Source organism: Brassica oleracea, chromosome C1 (genome assembly GCF_000695525.1).
Source record: "Brassica oleracea var. oleracea cultivar TO1000 chromosome C1, BOL, whole genome shotgun sequence".
In the NCBI taxonomy this organism is placed as follows: Eukaryota; Viridiplantae; Streptophyta; class Magnoliopsida; order Brassicales; family Brassicaceae; genus Brassica; species Brassica oleracea.
In genome coordinates this window covers 4,167,277-4,181,927 of record NC_027748.1, presented here as the reverse complement: position 1 = coordinate 4,181,927, position 14,651 = coordinate 4,167,277, and the positions used below count along the sequence as shown (strand labels likewise).

At 39.1% G+C, this 14,651-nt stretch overlaps 5 protein-coding genes across 7 annotated transcripts; 2 read left to right on the top strand and 3 right to left on the bottom strand.

Moving 5' to 3' along the window:
• Positions 1–5: 5 nt before the first annotated feature.
• Positions 6–1,845, bottom strand: LOC106309895 (alpha/beta hydrolase domain-containing protein 17C-like). Of its 2 annotated transcripts, none has more exons than XM_013747045.1 (5): positions 1,223–1,845; positions 1,112–1,148; positions 765–1,001; positions 628–675; positions 6–565 (listed from the first exon to the last, which is right to left on the bottom strand). In XM_013747045.1, exons 1-5 carry the CDS (start codon positions 1,522–1,524, stop codon positions 290–292), a joined length of 900 nt encoding a protein of 299 aa, XP_013602499.1. In that variant the 5' UTR covers positions 1,525–1,845; the 3' UTR covers positions 6–289. The 2 variants fall into 2 exon arrangements, with proteins under 2 accessions (XP_013602499.1, XP_013602506.1); XM_013747052.1 differs by having other exon boundaries at positions 290–550; positions 1,223–1,524.
• A 3,514-nt stretch (positions 1,846–5,359) lies between these two features.
• Positions 5,360–7,776, bottom strand: LOC106294036 (chloroplast envelope membrane protein-like). Its single transcript, XM_013729937.1, has 7 exons — positions 6,905–7,776; positions 6,736–6,821; positions 6,471–6,644; positions 6,235–6,349; positions 6,049–6,146; positions 5,781–5,916; positions 5,360–5,684 (listed from the first exon to the last, which is right to left on the bottom strand). Exons 1-7 carry the CDS (start codon positions 7,532–7,534, stop codon positions 5,616–5,618), a joined length of 1,308 nt encoding a protein of 435 aa, XP_013585391.1. The 5' UTR covers positions 7,535–7,776; the 3' UTR covers positions 5,360–5,615.
• Positions 7,777–7,871: 95 nt separating this feature from the next.
• LOC106294492 (plastidial lipoyltransferase 2-like) lies at positions 7,872–9,466 on the top strand. 2 transcript variants are annotated; one of them, XM_013730065.1, is made up of 5 exons: positions 7,873–8,052; positions 8,144–8,408; positions 8,483–8,633; positions 8,717–8,892; positions 9,437–9,466. In XM_013730065.1, exons 1-5 carry the CDS (start codon positions 7,937–7,939, stop codon positions 9,449–9,451), a joined length of 723 nt encoding a protein of 240 aa, XP_013585519.1. In that variant the 5' UTR covers positions 7,873–7,936; the 3' UTR covers positions 9,452–9,466. The 2 variants fall into 2 exon arrangements, with proteins under 2 accessions (XP_013585512.1, XP_013585519.1); XM_013730058.1 differs by lacking the exon at positions 9,437–9,466 and having other exon boundaries at positions 7,872–8,052; positions 8,717–9,203.
• LOC106294508 (ethylene-responsive transcription factor ERF015-like) lies at positions 9,455–10,892 on the top strand. Its single transcript, XM_013730077.1, has 2 exons — positions 9,455–9,516; positions 9,719–10,892. Exon 2 carries the CDS (start codon positions 10,285–10,287, stop codon positions 10,825–10,827), a length of 543 nt encoding a protein of 180 aa, XP_013585531.1. The 5' UTR covers positions 9,455–9,516; positions 9,719–10,284; the 3' UTR covers positions 10,828–10,892.
• A 215-nt stretch (positions 10,893–11,107) lies between these two features.
• Positions 11,108–14,038, bottom strand: LOC106293050 (wall-associated receptor kinase-like 18). Its single transcript, XM_013728724.1, has 3 exons — positions 12,929–14,038; positions 12,690–12,800; positions 11,108–12,508 (listed from the first exon to the last, which is right to left on the bottom strand). Exons 1-3 carry the CDS (start codon positions 13,935–13,937, stop codon positions 11,271–11,273), a joined length of 2,358 nt encoding a protein of 785 aa, XP_013584178.1. The 5' UTR covers positions 13,938–14,038; the 3' UTR covers positions 11,108–11,270.
• Between the last annotated feature and the right edge of the window lie 613 nt (positions 14,039–14,651).

Below are 14,651 nucleotides of genomic sequence, written 5' to 3'. Positions count from 1 at the left end.
AATGATGTTTTACAAAACCTCAAAGTTGGTGCTACATTACATTTTTTCTGTTACATGAGACTGAACATCAAGCAAATAAACCCAAGAACATGGCTACATTTTACAGTAAACACCTCCCTAGATTATATCTTTGTTCCACCACTGTATGTGACCCTGTGTTTAGCATTTGGTTTTGATCTCACCAAGGAAATGACTCTCGTCAAGCTTTCCTTGAGTGTTGTGAGTTCAAAGCACATGGCAATGCACATAAAGGAATCTACCAATTGTCTTCTGATTCTGCTAACACATCCTACCTTTTCCGAAATCTCAAGCACCGGCTGTGCTTAGTCTCGGTGACACTAGGCTCATTGGTTAACTGTTTAGGTGGTGGATTGGTTAGAGATAGTTTCTCCATTGCGTTTATGAACTTTCGCAGGTGTTTAATGTACTCAGGGTACGTCTCCAGGTTGCAATGCCCTCCTCCTTTCACCCATAACGGATCATACTTCTCCTTGGCCAGCTCCCACAATCGCTTCCCGTGAGACAAATCCACTATATCATCCTTTGTTCCCTGTAAATCAATCACCTAATCAATCATCAAAAGAATGAAATGAAAACAGATTCTACAGTTGATTAAAGAGTACATACATGTATGACAAGAACTTTGGAGTTGACATGGCGAATCTTGTCTATGTTCTGCAATACAAATAAGACCATGAGATCTGACCAGAGTATATTACATATAGATTTTAACAAGAACATCCTTTAATGTGTTTATACTTTACCTTGAAGATATCAAACCAGAGTGTCATTTTGACAGGATACAAGACTCTAATGCCAGAGAGAATGGCGCTGTGAAGAACAACTCCTCTCAGCCTCTTCAACCTTGAAGCCATGTGCAGCGTTGGCCCACTTCCTACGGACTGTCCGTACAGAATCAGCTCCTCTTGCTTGATCCCATAATCGCTTCTCAAACAATTGTACACTGCCTCAATGTCATAATATGTGTTGAACTCAGACGGCTATACCACCAAAAAACAAAATTTAAATCAGAAAAGAAAAACAAATAAAAATATAAAAATTACATAAAGCTTTTGAAATTTAACTGATTTCTCTATTCTTTTTTTTTTACCTTTCCTGTTGAAGCTCCATAGCCTGAATAGTCATAACTGTTTCAAAAAATTAAAATGTAAGTATCTAACAACAAAAAAGGTTATAAGATTTGTGATGTGTATTATTTTACCTCATGATGTTGACGCGGAGATGAGCACGGAGCTCGATGAAGAGCTCAACCATTTGGCCAAGATCAGCTGCGTTGCCATGAGAATAGAGAAGCGTGAATCTAGCAAAAGGGTGTCTCCAGAACGTGGCAACAACTTTATTACCGGACTTGGTGGTGAGCTGATGGACTTCCATGTTCATGTCGGGAGAAACTCCGGAGAAGACCAGCTTCCCTGTCTCGTCGTCCTTCGTTACTCCGTATGTTGCCGGATCTGGCGGGAAGAAGGCGAACTTAGCCGCCACATTTGATGTCACATTACCCATTTAATCAAAATCCCACAAGGAGAAGCTTTCAATGAAGAGAAGGAGAAAAAGCACAAACCCAAAGCCTCCTTCTCTCTATGTCTAAAAATAAAATAAAATTTTGTTTTTTTGGTTGTTGTTATGGTTTTGTTGTTTTTAGTGGGTTTGTTTGTGTTAAAACTTCTAGAGAGAGAGAGAGAGGTAAAATGGAGGGAAGAAAATGGAGAGAAGGTTAGGTGGTGGAGGAGAGAAGGATAGGAACCGATCTTGGCGGGTGAAAGAAGAAGAAGAAGAAGAAGAAGATGATGAGTTGCATATGAAACCTAACTTCTTATAGACACCTCTTCGTTTTCTGTTAAAGTTGTGTTAATTATTAACTATGCATTTAATCTTAGGATTTAACTAATTAGGCTATTATATATTCAAAGGAGAAATAGTTTTGACGTAAGCATTTTCTAACATATGCTCATATATAGCCTATTGTGAATCAATATTTAAGTACAAGTTGCATCTTCTTTTGTGTGTTTGTCATTACCAATTTTGGTCGTAGGCTATAAATCTTGTTTCGGATTAACTAAGAAGTTAGCTTATGTTCATCTGTGATTAGTAAGTATTGTAAACGAAAATGTTTAAAATACCTTATGTTTTGTTTGAATAATCTGTTCATTTGATTAAAATCAAATTTAATGTTGATATATCTGGTCCTTTTAGTTAGGCCTCTTTCGCATTGAATTTTTTAGTCAAATACATTGAACTATATATCAACAAAAACTCGACATGTTTATTTCATTTGATTACTTGTGCGTGGAAATTAGATTTAGCCTTTTTAATGATCATATTTTTGTTTTCTGACTTGAGTTTTTAACAAATGTTACACATGTTTATTTTATTTGCGCCTTGTATCTTGAAAGTAGAGTTACACATAAGATTGAAGGGCTAGGATTTGGTCAAAGGCTGCAAGTTAAAGGTCTTTAATGGAATTGCTGTCAGAGACTCAGACATTCCTCTATATTTTTTTTGTTTCTTCTCTTCCTAGATCTCTCTTTAATCACTACTGTTTTTCTCTTTTCATTTTGTCACGTTTTCAGTTTACAATTTCTTGTCCCAGTATTTTTGTTTTGTTTTAAGTGCAATAAAACCAAAATAAGAAAGGAGTGGCTGGTCTAACAGACACCTCTCCGCAGCGGGAAAGATGATGATGCTCAAGAGTGTTCTCTCTCCTGTCCCGTCCTATGCGATGACATGCTTCAAGCTACCGGTCTCTTTGTGTAAAAGAATACAATCTGCCCTAACCCGATTTTGGTGGGACGACCGTGACGGAAAGAAGAAGATGGCGTGGATATCTTGGACAACAATGACGCTCCCAAAAGAAAACGGAAGTTTGAACTTTCGTGACATTGAGAGCTACAACGACGCGTTTCTCGCAAAACTCAGCTGGCGCATAGCAAACAATCCGGAGAGCTTATTGGGGAGAATCCTCCTAGGGAAGTATTGCCAAACGGAAAGTTTCCTCACCTGCCCAGTCCGCTCTGCTTGCTCCCATGGTTGGCGCAGCATAATGATCGGGAGAGACATCATTGTGGAACACTCGGGTTGGGCTGTGGGAAATGGAACTAGTATCAACATTTGGGACAAGACATGGCTCAGTCTCTCTGCGCAGGAAAGACCAATGGGACCAGCTCCGGAAGCGGTGGTAAATTGCACGGTCGCGGACCTATTTACTCAAGATAAGAAGGCTTGGGATGTAGAAAAGATCAGACAGATACTACCGCTCGATGAGCAGCGTATACTCTCGATCAAACCTAGTTTTGAAGGAGCCCCAGATAAGCTAATCTGGCTAAATGATGCCTCTGGGGAATACACTACAAGATCAGGATATGCTGCGGCTCTCCTGCAGCAAAAAGACTTCCCTACAACCCTTCAAACTACACTGTCCTTCAACTGGCAAAAGAACATATGGAAACTTAAACTTTCCCCAAAAGTTAAACTCTTCCTATGGAAGTTGTTCCATGGCGCTTTACCTGTAGGAACTCAACTTAGAGCAAGACAAATCAATGTGGAAGGAATATGTAAAACCTGTGGTTTACCTGAATCTATAAATCATCTGTTTCTTGAATGTGGTTTTGCTCAACAGGTTTGGAGCCAAGCACCTGTCTCCCCGGGCATCGAGAGTAACGGATCCATAGACTTAAGGACAACCTAGGCCGGTCTGATTTCAGGGAAGAATCTTCCCCAACGGGTGTAACGTCAGGACCCCTGGCGCCATGGATCCTCTGGCAACTATGGACAACGAGGAACAAGCTTGTGTTTGAAGATAAACGATGCTCCGCGGAGGAAGTTCTAACGAGGGCGATAGCTACAGCTAAGGAGTGGACTCAAAGTCAGCAAAGCCTACCGGATCAGCGTCTACGTTCTCCACCTCCCCTGCTTCTACAGGATTCATGAGCTATTATCAGAACAAATGCGGCTTGGAATGAGGATCAACAGCTAGCAGGTTTGGGCTGGAAGGTACAAGAGCCAAATGGAACTTTCTCTTACGCGATCCCATCAACGTTCGTCTGATCCCCTCTCCTAGCAGAGGGACTTGCTATGCGAGAAGCGATAATCAAATGCAGAGATCTCGGTCTCTCACGTGTGCGATGCGATTCTGACTCTGCCACCCTAATCAAGGTCCTCAATGAAGAAGTCTCAAATGCAGAACTGTATGGAGTGGCTGCAGACATCATCTCTCTATCTTTTACTTTCGAAAGTATTTCCTTTAATTGGATTCCCCGTGATAGGAACCTTGTAGCTGATAGATTATCAAAACAGGCTCTGTCTGATGCGCTAGCCTTTAATGTCCCAACAAATTTTGGTTGAGAAATTTAATGAAGTTTGGTGTTTCAAAAAAAAAAAAAAGAAAGGAGACATTTCCAGTTTGGACAACTCAATTTCTGACAATATTCTGTGTGCTTCAGATTTTGACCAACAAATTACTATAGCAAATGGTGTAAACTAATGATACAAATAAATTACACAAAATGATGAGGTTTTAACTTATAATTGGGCAATGGCCCTTGAACCCCGCCATATTGAATGGGGACAGTTCGAGGTATATCAGTTAACTCTCTCTTGCATTCCTCATAGATAACTTTTTTACTGCAAAGGAATCTCACTCGTCCGATTAAGAGGTCTAGTGAAGCAATGTAAATATGCTATGTTGCTAACCTAGTAAAAAAAAGTAAAATGCTAGTTAGTGATAGACTGATAGGTAGTGCATTTGATCATTAGTTTTGAATATCATGTAGTAAGATCTATGAAACATACTGTATCTAATACGTACATGGCTTCGTTTAAAAACTATATTTTTGATGAGATCTCTAGTTAGATACATCATACATCATGTTTATAGACTTCTAATAGATTTTGATATAGAGACGTTGTGTCACTTGTGAGCTGTGTATGACCTTCAAGGCTTCAACCACATGATTAAAACCATCTAATGATTTTAAATAATATACTTTGGATACTGCTTTAGGTTTTTTTTTGTCAATCAAAACCTTGCACATTTGCAAGGTCATCTTTTGAAACATTGTGCTTGGACCAAAAGAGAAAGAAAAGGGTGTTTTGGGTCAACAAAGGCATGAGAGTTTTGTGTGGAAGTTTGAGCTCTTAAAAACTTAAATCCTAATCATCAAATCAACTATCCAAAAAAGCCAAAGGCAAGTCAAAAGGTAACAAGACTTATAATTCTTTCACAACTTTTGAAATTTGTATCTTAAATCATTGGATATATATATATATGTCCTACCAAAAAGATAATCATAAAATATGGAAACTTAGCATGTTGAAGATAAGATTACTTCACAAGTATGCATAAAGCCAAAGCCCAAAGGGATTCTTTTGTAGGTTTGTTTAATGTGTTTATTGTGTACATGACAAGGTACTGTTGCGAGAGCCCACAGACCATGTTCTCTCAATTTTTTCACCGACAATTCAGCAAAAAAAGAATCAAGATGACAAAAATAGCCTATGTCTTATGTGTGGATCTGAAATTAAATGAAGCTGAAGAATGGTTTGTGTCATAGCAACAGAGTACTTAAGAGGAGGGTTTTAATGGTGGATACTACTACTTAATGACGTTTCATCTCCTGGAAAATGTTGGAAACTCTCGGAGACAGTCTTGGAAGGAACTTAAACAGCTGCACAAGAGAAAGAGATAATAAGCAAAGAAGAAGAAACAAAAGGAGATACACAATGAAAAAAAGAGGACACAAAAGGAGAAGAGAGATAGATACCCAGAGCTTAACACAAGCGTCAATAACAACGGGAACGAGGCAGATGAAAATGGTTATGGTAGATTGCTCAACTTCAAGACCATAATGCTCCATTATTATCTCTAACAATGTCTCCCATCCAGATTCAGAATGGTACCTACAAAATGAAGCATTAAGTTATATACCTTCCCTGAACAACTGGTCATCAATAGCACGTTACTAGAACTGAAACATCTTTAACTTTAACATTTGTTATGATCTTCATTAATGCAATGATTAAGACATTTACCCCAAGAATATGTCGGTGATAAGGATGATGAGAAATGCTTTTCCTGTGTCTGAAATGTTGTTTATGATCTTGTATCCCGTAAATTTCAACAAGGCTACCTGAAAAAGAGTTTATCAAATGTTAACAAAATGGGCTTAACAGCTAGTAGCTTGAAATGAAACTTAAAATGAAATAACAAAGACTTACTCTACCCTGATTGGCGTACAAAAGAACGAACAGCGAGATCCCAAACACCATATCAGACCATATGTTGGCAAATGCTTTCCGGTTCTCTAATCTCCACTCCTCTCGCAGCTCCAAGCTGTTGAAATAAACCAAAGGATACTAAATGAACTATCTGACATACATATCAAGATGAGTTTTCAACACTCAAACATCAAAAGAAAGCTAAAAAATGTGGCGTAAGTTGTTGTGTCTCTTACGCTTTACCACGCAACTCCCACCATAAATCACCATCAGAAAGAGGAGGAGTTTTGCCAATCTCCACTTCAAGACGGTACCTAGCTTTTTCTCTGTTCAGTTCCTTTACCATCTCTAGCTTTTGACTACGTCTCACATCAAGCGTATGGGCAGCAAGTGGTACAGTCTTTACATATCTGTAAGTAAAGAAGGCACATGCTAAACAATCAAACTGGGGACTAACACAATGCAAATGGAGAACATAACAGTAGCAAATGAAGAAATCACCTGTCTAAGAAAGGCATGAGTACATAATCATGAGCTAGAAAGTCTAATGCCCATGGTATGAGGATCAACACCGCCAAAAACTTTGCCTGCAAAGAGTTACAATGAGCATTGACAAGACATGTAACAAGAAGCATATGTTAAAATTGCAAGGTGTAAGAACATAACTCACCGATTTTGAAGATGCATAACGAAACACACGGTCTTCGTATAGAATATCTTCCTCCTCTACTCCTAAAACCATATCCCTCACCATTTTAACCAACCCTCTCTCCGGAACAGTCAACTCATCAAGCTCTGATCTGTCTTCACTTCCCTCGTCTCCTCGGCTCCAAGACTCGACTAAACTGTCGTCTGAATCCACAATCCAATCCTCCCACTTCTTGCTCACATCCCCAACATTATTATCACCAATCTCCTCCTGACCTTCCCGTAGCTCCACGATGGCCTCTGCACGTCTCTTCCACGTCTCGAATTTCTCTTCATCAGACATCTCATCATCCTTCTCAAGCTCAGCCGTCTCGTCAACGATGTCGTCGTCCCTCAAACCAAGCCAGTTCCCATCATCGTCAAAGAAAAACCTCTGCCACCAGCTTCTTCTCCTCTTGCTATTACCCGTGTGACTATCCTCCTTCTCCGCACTGGGAACGAATCTCCAAAGCTTCTTCCTTCTCTCACCCCGCAACGAAATTGATTGAAAGCGATTATAACCAAGAGAGGTTGGAGATGAAGCAAGAACTGAGTGTTGGCTAGTGAATGATAAGCAGTGGCATAAGACCAAAGACGAGCTCATCAAGGACATGAATCAAACTCAACATTGTTTGGACTGTAATCTAAGTTAGCAAAACGGAATCTTCGACGAAACCCATCATAGTTCTTTGTGAAAAGTCAACAACTTTACAATCCTTAAGCACAGAACTCACTGAAGAACCTCCGAAACAGATAAGAAACAGAGGTTTTCCGAGAAAGTTACCGGAAGAGAGAAGCAGATGGCAGGACAAAACGATAGATAAAGCCACTCTCTTTGTTTTGTTATCGTCTTCTTAACACGTAATATATCTCTTATCCACAAGATATTGCTCTCTCGTTTCAAATATTTAAATAAAAGAAATTATTTTTAAGTCAAAATTGTTATCACTCTTTTCTTATTGGCTAGAAACTGAATTTCAGACAAAAGCAAGTTTCAACTAATAACATCAGTGTTATGGAGTCGCTGCATCTAGTAGAAACACTACTCTCTGGGCTCCATCACCACCCTCGTACGAACGCCAACAGAAACAGAGTATTCAGATCCGTGAAGGTCTTCAGCAACACAAGAAAGTAAAAGTCTCGATACTTTTCTTTGAGACATTTTAACGAACACCTTCAGTGCAATCACCACCAATTTATAAAAACCTTTTTTTTTTGTCAGGTGTCAGTGTTTTGATCTCCACGACAAGCTGGTTCCGTACAAGAAAGCTTGGACATGGCAGAAACGCATCGTCGAGGAGAAAAAAGCATTGATTGATGGAAACCAAGACTGTCCTGACACTGTGATTTTACTACAACACTCTCCTGTTTACACAATGGGAACTGGCAGTTCAGAGGATTATCTCAATTTCGACGTAAAGGATGCTCCTTTCGATGTGTATCGAACTGAGCGTGGTGGTGAAGTCACTTACCATGGCCCTGGTCAGGTAACTAATGTCAAGTTTCTTTGTTGTCTTATGAGTTCTCCAAGCTAAAGAATGTAATTGTTTGAACAATGTAGCTAGTTATGTATCCTATAATCAATCTTCGGAATCACGAGATGGATCTTCATTGGTACCTCAGGACGCTTGAAGAGGTTGTTATTAGAGTTCTTTCCTCTGCTTTCTCTATCAAAGCTTCTCGTATTGATGGTTTAACTGGAGTTTGGGTTGGTATGTCTCAACACACACAACATTGTCTTTTAGACTTTTGTAGTGTAGTTTGATCTTTTTTTGGTTTGCTAATGTTTATGTAGGCAACCAAAAAGTGGCGGCTATTGGTATTCGTGTGTCGAAATGGATAACGTATCATGGTCTGGCTCTAAATGTTGCTACTGATCTAACACCATTTAACTCTATAGTTCCGTGTGGGATTAGAGACCGACAAGTTGGGAGTATAAAGGGTTTGCTTGAAGGTGGAGAACACGGAGAGGTTGGTGATTTGAGGTTGATAGATATAGCTCATGAGTCTTTACTTAAGGAGTTCTCTGAAGTTTTCCAGCTTCAAATCGAAAAGCAAACAGTTTCAGATCTTGATATTCTGATAGCTGAGTCTTTCAAAGGATTGGATTGACAAAAAGTCTTGCAATCTCTGCAACATTCTTGTAACGTTTTTAACATAAAGATCTTATCCACAGTAAAAGGTTTATTGGCAGTTTGTGCCATTGTCTGATTTTTGTATGAGATTGGTCTCTCTCTACTTCTCTTTTGCATTGTTATGATTTGTGAGATGGCTTGAAAGAAGTGTTTGGATGCAGGACTCATGAAATCCTAGTCAATAAAATGACTGATAGAAACTCAGATATATCATACATGGAAGATAGCAGTGGTTTAGAAAAGATAGTTAAAAAAAAAACTAATTACAAACCAAGTTTGGTGAATTAAAAAGATAGCCAAAATATCCAGAAGCCAGATGGTGAAGGGTCTCTTGCTCAGTAGAGATATTTCCATAACTAGTTGATATTTCTTTTATGCAGCTTGCAGTTTGCTGATGGAGATCAGTGTGTTATGTATGACGATCAATTATCATCAATGGTCTCATTGCGGACGAATCCAGGTAATAGTAGAAGATTCTCCAACTGAAGTACAACATTAAACTTTAGTGCCTTGAGTAACGAAGTACATAATAGCACAATAAAGATTATAAGATCCTAGTTAATGTTTCTAACCTTAGAAAATTTGCAGGCAATCTTACCTTTTTTTCTTGGCTCTTTCCCATTTTACAGTTTGAATAGTTCTTTCCGTTTCAATGTTGTTAGGCTTGGTTCCTCAGATCACATGAATACAGTCAAGAAGTGTAGCTCAGTTTCCAGGACTGTCTTCCACTTAAGGTATCTTTTTAACGCTCACTGGACTTGGATCAAAAGTTTCCATCAAAAGATGTCAGTCTACATTAATGCTTTTACAGATTATCTGGCTGACACATGGAATAAAACTGAAACTCTTATCTAGCCTTTGGACTGATCTCATAATATCTCCAGAAATTGTGGTGGTTCTTACTCGTGTCTCAACTTCAGGAAAGAAACGGACATCTGACTTGTAACAAACCAGTAGGTTCTTCCCCTCCTACTTTCTTTTTTGCGGTGTCTCTCTTTAAAAAAACGTATGCTTGACAGATATCTTGTCAGTCGATACCTCGAGGTCTCTGCTATCCTGGCACAACAGCAGCTTCTTCTATGCCACGTGCTGTTGACAAACATGGCGTGCCTCTTCACTCCATCTCCACCTGCTCCATAGCTCAACACAAATGTTCTTTTAGCCTTTCATACTTGTGCATAAAGCTGTTTACACACTATTCTTTAAAAAATCTGCTTCTGTTAGGGACATGATGCCACCCTCTACTCCTAAATCTCCTTTACTAGAAGAAGCTCATGAAGATGGAAGGTTTAAATGCTACAGGGGTGTCAGAAAGAGGTCGTGGGGCAAGTGGGTGTCTGAAATAAGAGTTCCAAGGACTGCAAGACGAATATGGCTAGGTTCATATGATGATCCAGAGAAGGCAGCTCGAGCTTATGATGCAGCTTTGTTCTGCATTAGGGGTGAGAAGGGAGTTTTCAACTTTCCCACTAGTAAAAAGCCTGAGCTTCCTGAAGGCTCTGTCCGGCCTCTGTCCAAGCTTGACATACAGACAATAGCAACAAACCATGCTTCATCAGTTGTGTCTGTGCCTTCCCCTGCCACACCAATCCCGGAGACAGATCAGGTTTCTGCATCCCCGGATGCATCTGTTTCTACTGAGATGATGGAGATGGCCGATGAACATTATCTCCCAGTGGACGCGAGTGTAGAATCAATATTCTCAGTAGAAGACTTGCATCTGGACAATTTCCTCATGATGGACATTGACTGGATAGACGATCTAGTCTGATGCTTGCAGTCACTTTTAGCTGTAATATGGTTTAACCAATAGTTACTTCTGTCTCTCCAGCTACATATTTGCGAGTATATACATGCATACTTGTCTTTGAACTTGTTATGTTTAGCATGCAGTTTATTTTTCCCTTTTTTTTGCCTGTCTGTACTCCTTTTTTTCTGTGTGTCTTTTAAGATGTTTAGCATGAATGAAATGATTGGGAGTTGGCGTCTAAGCTTGATCTTCTGTTGTATGTATGCCATCACAGTTAAGCTACATATAAAAAAACTACGTGTCAACCATAAATTACAAATATATAATCTCAAACACACATAAATACAAAGACAATGTCTTGAAATCCAAAGCGAAAATCACAACTTACAGTCTTACCACTTTTACTACTCATACATTTTCACAAGATTATAAAATCTATTCACCATTAGTACAGTCTGTTTGAGTCACCATGTCAAACGAGGAAACAATGGTTCAGCATCTGAAGAAGAAGATGAAGCTTCAATACTAAAGGCTGGAGCAGTCACGCCAACGCTCAACGAATCTCCCTTGTTTATCATATTTCGAACTTCTTCTTCTTCCTCCTCCTCTCCATCTTCTTCATCATTCTGAATCTGCACCACCTGTGAATCCTCTGGGGAACTACATATCCTCTCCAACTCCATAAAAACTTCTCTCATATTTGGACGCTTCTTACCTTTCGAGCTCAAACACTTCAGCGCCAGATGTGCAACTGCCATTACTTGTTCTGGTTTGCAATCATCTTTTATTCGAGCATCCATAATATCAGAAAGTCTCATCTCCTTCATGGCAAGTCTGAAATGCTCTGCCAAGCTTATTATTTCTTGAGTGTTTTGTAACATTACAACAGGTTTATCTCCAGTAATAAGTTCGGCTAGGATGACTCCAAAGCTATAAACATCACTCTTTTCTGTATATTGGCTGGACCGGTAATACTCTGGATCCACATACCCAACCGTACCTGAAACAACCGTTGTCCAATGAGTTTGATCTATTGTTATTGACCTTGATGTTCCGAAATCAGCCACCTTGGCTCGATACTTCTCATCTAATAGTATGTTTGCTGACTTGACATCTCGGTGATAAATGGGAGAAGTTGCAAAAGAATGAAGATAAGAAAGAGCTCCTGCAACATCCACAGCAACGCGTAGACGCATTCCCCATACCATAGCGTAATCATCAGACTCTTCGTGAATATGCTTGAAAAGGTTTCCGTTTACGATGAACTCGTAAACCAGCATAGGAACTTCTGTCTCAAGACAACATCCCAACAGTTTGACTACATGTCTATGGTTGATCTGGGAGAGAATCACCACTTCGTTGATGAACTCTTGTAGTTTGTCTTCATCGACAACTTTGGATTTCTTGACAGCAACGGTCCTACCATCTAGGAGCATACCTTTGTACACAGTGCCTTGACCTCCACGTCCAAGAACTCTGTTCTCGCTGAAGTTTTCAGTGGCTTTCTTTAGCTCTCTGGAGCTAAAGATTCTTGTCGTTTCAACATTGCCTTCTCTTGTGTTCAATTTTTGCTGCAACAGTAGTCCCCCATTACGTTTAAAGAACTTCTTCTTCCTCTTTTCCATCCTTTTCTTTATTAGAAACTTTCTCAACCACCATACTCCACCAACTAGTGCTAAAGCACCAAAACCTGAACCCAACCCTGCAAACAAACGGCACACAAATGTATTAAAAAATATACAGTATTTGTTATTAAAAATATATTCTATATCTTTTGATCAAAAAAAAAAAAAATATATTCTATATCCTTCTATAGTTGATCCATCAATTTGCTTATAAAATCATCTTTTAAGTTTTGAGACTCAGGCTTGGGGAAAACTCACCTAATACTATTGCTTTGGTTTTATCAGCACTGCATTGAAAGCTCCCAATAGTATTCTCACAAGTGCCTCCTTTTCCACATATTTCGGGTATATTTTTACATTCGTCAATGTCTGAATCGTGACGTTATAATCAAATGATGACAACAAAGAACAATTTATAAAACATCAATAAATGATTTATAAAACTCAATCCACAAAATATTTCAAAATGAGAGCACAAGAAAGAACACATTACTGACCTTCACATCCTTTCTTATCGTATGGGTTGCCCTTGTAACCTTTGTTACACTCACAATTTGCATAAATTATCCCAGATATGGTGTTCTTTCCGCACGTACAATTTGTCTCAGAGTGAGTGGTTGAATCTTTTCCTAACTGACAGTTCAAGGACTTGAGGAACGAAGTCTTATTCGTCTGGATCACCCATCCTAGAGTAACCGTGGCATATCTCTTATGAAATAGCTCTTGTGGTTTAGTGCTATTGGACAAATCGTAGACTTCATCCGTCAAGAACGCAACTCTACAACTTGCCGAGTTCTCATCATTACTCGTTATATTGATACCAACAACTTGTTGAGGCTCGCTTAGTCCAATCCGACAACATCCGTTGCCATCGCAATCTATTTCCTTTGCCTCTTCTTCGCTACAAACCTCTTCGTTCTCATTAGTAACTGGAAAAAGGTCGACAGAGCACTCTGTTTCCTTGAGAAAAGGGATGTTGTTGATCATACGTGAGTCTCTTCTCGTGTTGCAGTTCAACTCGCACACCACCGTGCTGGGTTTTATTTGTGTCAGCGACACTCTGCTGTTGCAACCAAGCGCGACTAGGCTGTTTTCAGCGTCCACGAAAAAAGGGCTACCGGTCAAGTTCAGTGTTCCGGACTCTTTTCCATCGTTGCGACATCCTGTTGACACTGTCGGAATTTTGACACGAACTAAACCGTACCGTCTAGAAGAATCAAACGATCCATACCTATAATCTGTTCTTGGACTAGGAGGAGTGATACTCACAACATCCACCCCAACTGATGAAAGGACGGGTACGAGCTTTCTTGAAGTAGGGGTCTCTTTACATTCAATTTTGTAATGTTCGTCCAGATAGCAACCTTTTCTTGTTCCGAAAGGGAACGGGATCTCGATGCCTCCACAATCAGACAGACAATCTGAAGCAGCGAGATCTGCGGTATAAAGGATTGTCAGCTTGAAGAGAATCAAGAAGAGAGAATAGTTTGTATTTTTGTAGCTCATCGTGTTTTCTCTACTACTTCTTTAGCATATGGCCCTGGTGAATGGAGACAGAGGATAAACTTCATCCCACTAATGGTCTTCTTCATCTTTGAATATTTTATTGTTACATCTCATTGTTTTTCTTGCTTAAGATCAATAATATGTCGGGAAGCCTTACTTTTGGTTTTAATATGGTGTAAAAAGCTTAAAACATTAAAGTGGTGATCATCACTTTTTGTTTTTCCTTTTGCAAATAATAAAAAATGTTCATGCACTTGCCACATGCAGTTTCTTTGTTGCAAAAGTCTTCATATAATGAACTTGCGAAGTACAAAAAATACTTGAACACTCTGAATAAATTAAAATTTGAATTCTGTTATGAAATAACTTATAATTTATAGTATCGAGAAATTAAAATAAGAGTAGAATTTAATACCCGTAGGAAGCAAATAACACTAATATGAGGGAGATAGTTTATTATAAGGAAGAAGAAGAAGATGTAATGGTGTACAAAAGAGTGAGATGAGTGATGATATTTATAGTGAGCAACAATACATAAAATATCAAAGATGGTGCTTGATTTGGTAAATGAGTGGGTGATCATAGTGCTTGATGAGTAGATGATCATAATGCTTGATGAGTAGATGATCATAGTGCTTGAGTTGGTAAAGGAGTGGAGGATCATTTCAAAGTTTATCTTATAACACTCCCCCTTGATCATCCATCTTGTATTAA

Coding starts and splice junctions, on each gene's coding strand:
- LOC106293050 (XM_013728724.1), bottom strand. CDS start 13,937: ATGAGCTACAAAAATACAAACTATTCTCTCTTCTTGATTCTCTTCAAG. Junction 12,801..12,928: donor CGATAAGAAAGGATGTGAAG/GTCAGTAATGTG, acceptor GTCACGATTCAG/ACATTGACGAATGTAAAAAT. Junction 12,509..12,689: donor AACCAAAGCAATAGTATTAG/GTGAGTTTTCCC, acceptor GTTTGTTTGCAG/GGTTGGGTTCAGGTTTTGGT.
- LOC106294036 (XM_013729937.1), bottom strand. CDS start 7,534: ATGTCCTTGATGAGCTCGTCTTTGGTCTTATGCCACTGCTTATCATTC. Junction 5,917..6,048: donor ATCACCGACATATTCTTGGG/GTAAATGTCTTA, acceptor TTCATTTTGTAG/GTACCATTCTGAATCTGGAT. Junction 5,685..5,780: donor ACGCTTGTGTTAAGCTCTGG/GTATCTATCTCT, acceptor TCTCTTGTGCAG/CTGTTTAAGTTCCTTCCAAG.
- LOC106294492 (XM_013730058.1), top strand. CDS start 7,937: ATGGAGTCGCTGCATCTAGTAGAAACACTACTCTCTGGGCTCCATCAC. Junction 8,409..8,482: donor CTTACCATGGCCCTGGTCAG/GTAACTAATGTC, acceptor TGAACAATGTAG/CTAGTTATGTATCCTATAAT. Junction 8,634..8,716: donor TTTAACTGGAGTTTGGGTTG/GTATGTCTCAAC, acceptor ATGTTTATGTAG/GCAACCAAAAAGTGGCGGCT.
- LOC106309895 (XM_013747045.1), bottom strand. CDS start 1,524: ATGGGTAATGTGACATCAAATGTGGCGGCTAAGTTCGCCTTCTTCCCG. Junction 1,002..1,111: donor ATGGAGCTTCAACAGGAAAG/GTAAAAAAAAAA, acceptor TTGGTGGTATAG/CCGTCTGAGTTCAACACATA. Junction 676..764: donor TCTGGTTTGATATCTTCAAG/GTAAAGTATAAA, acceptor TTTGTATTGCAG/AACATAGACAAGATTCGCCA.
- LOC106294508 (XM_013730077.1), top strand. CDS start 10,285: ATGATGCCACCCTCTACTCCTAAATCTCCTTTACTAGAAGAAGCTCAT.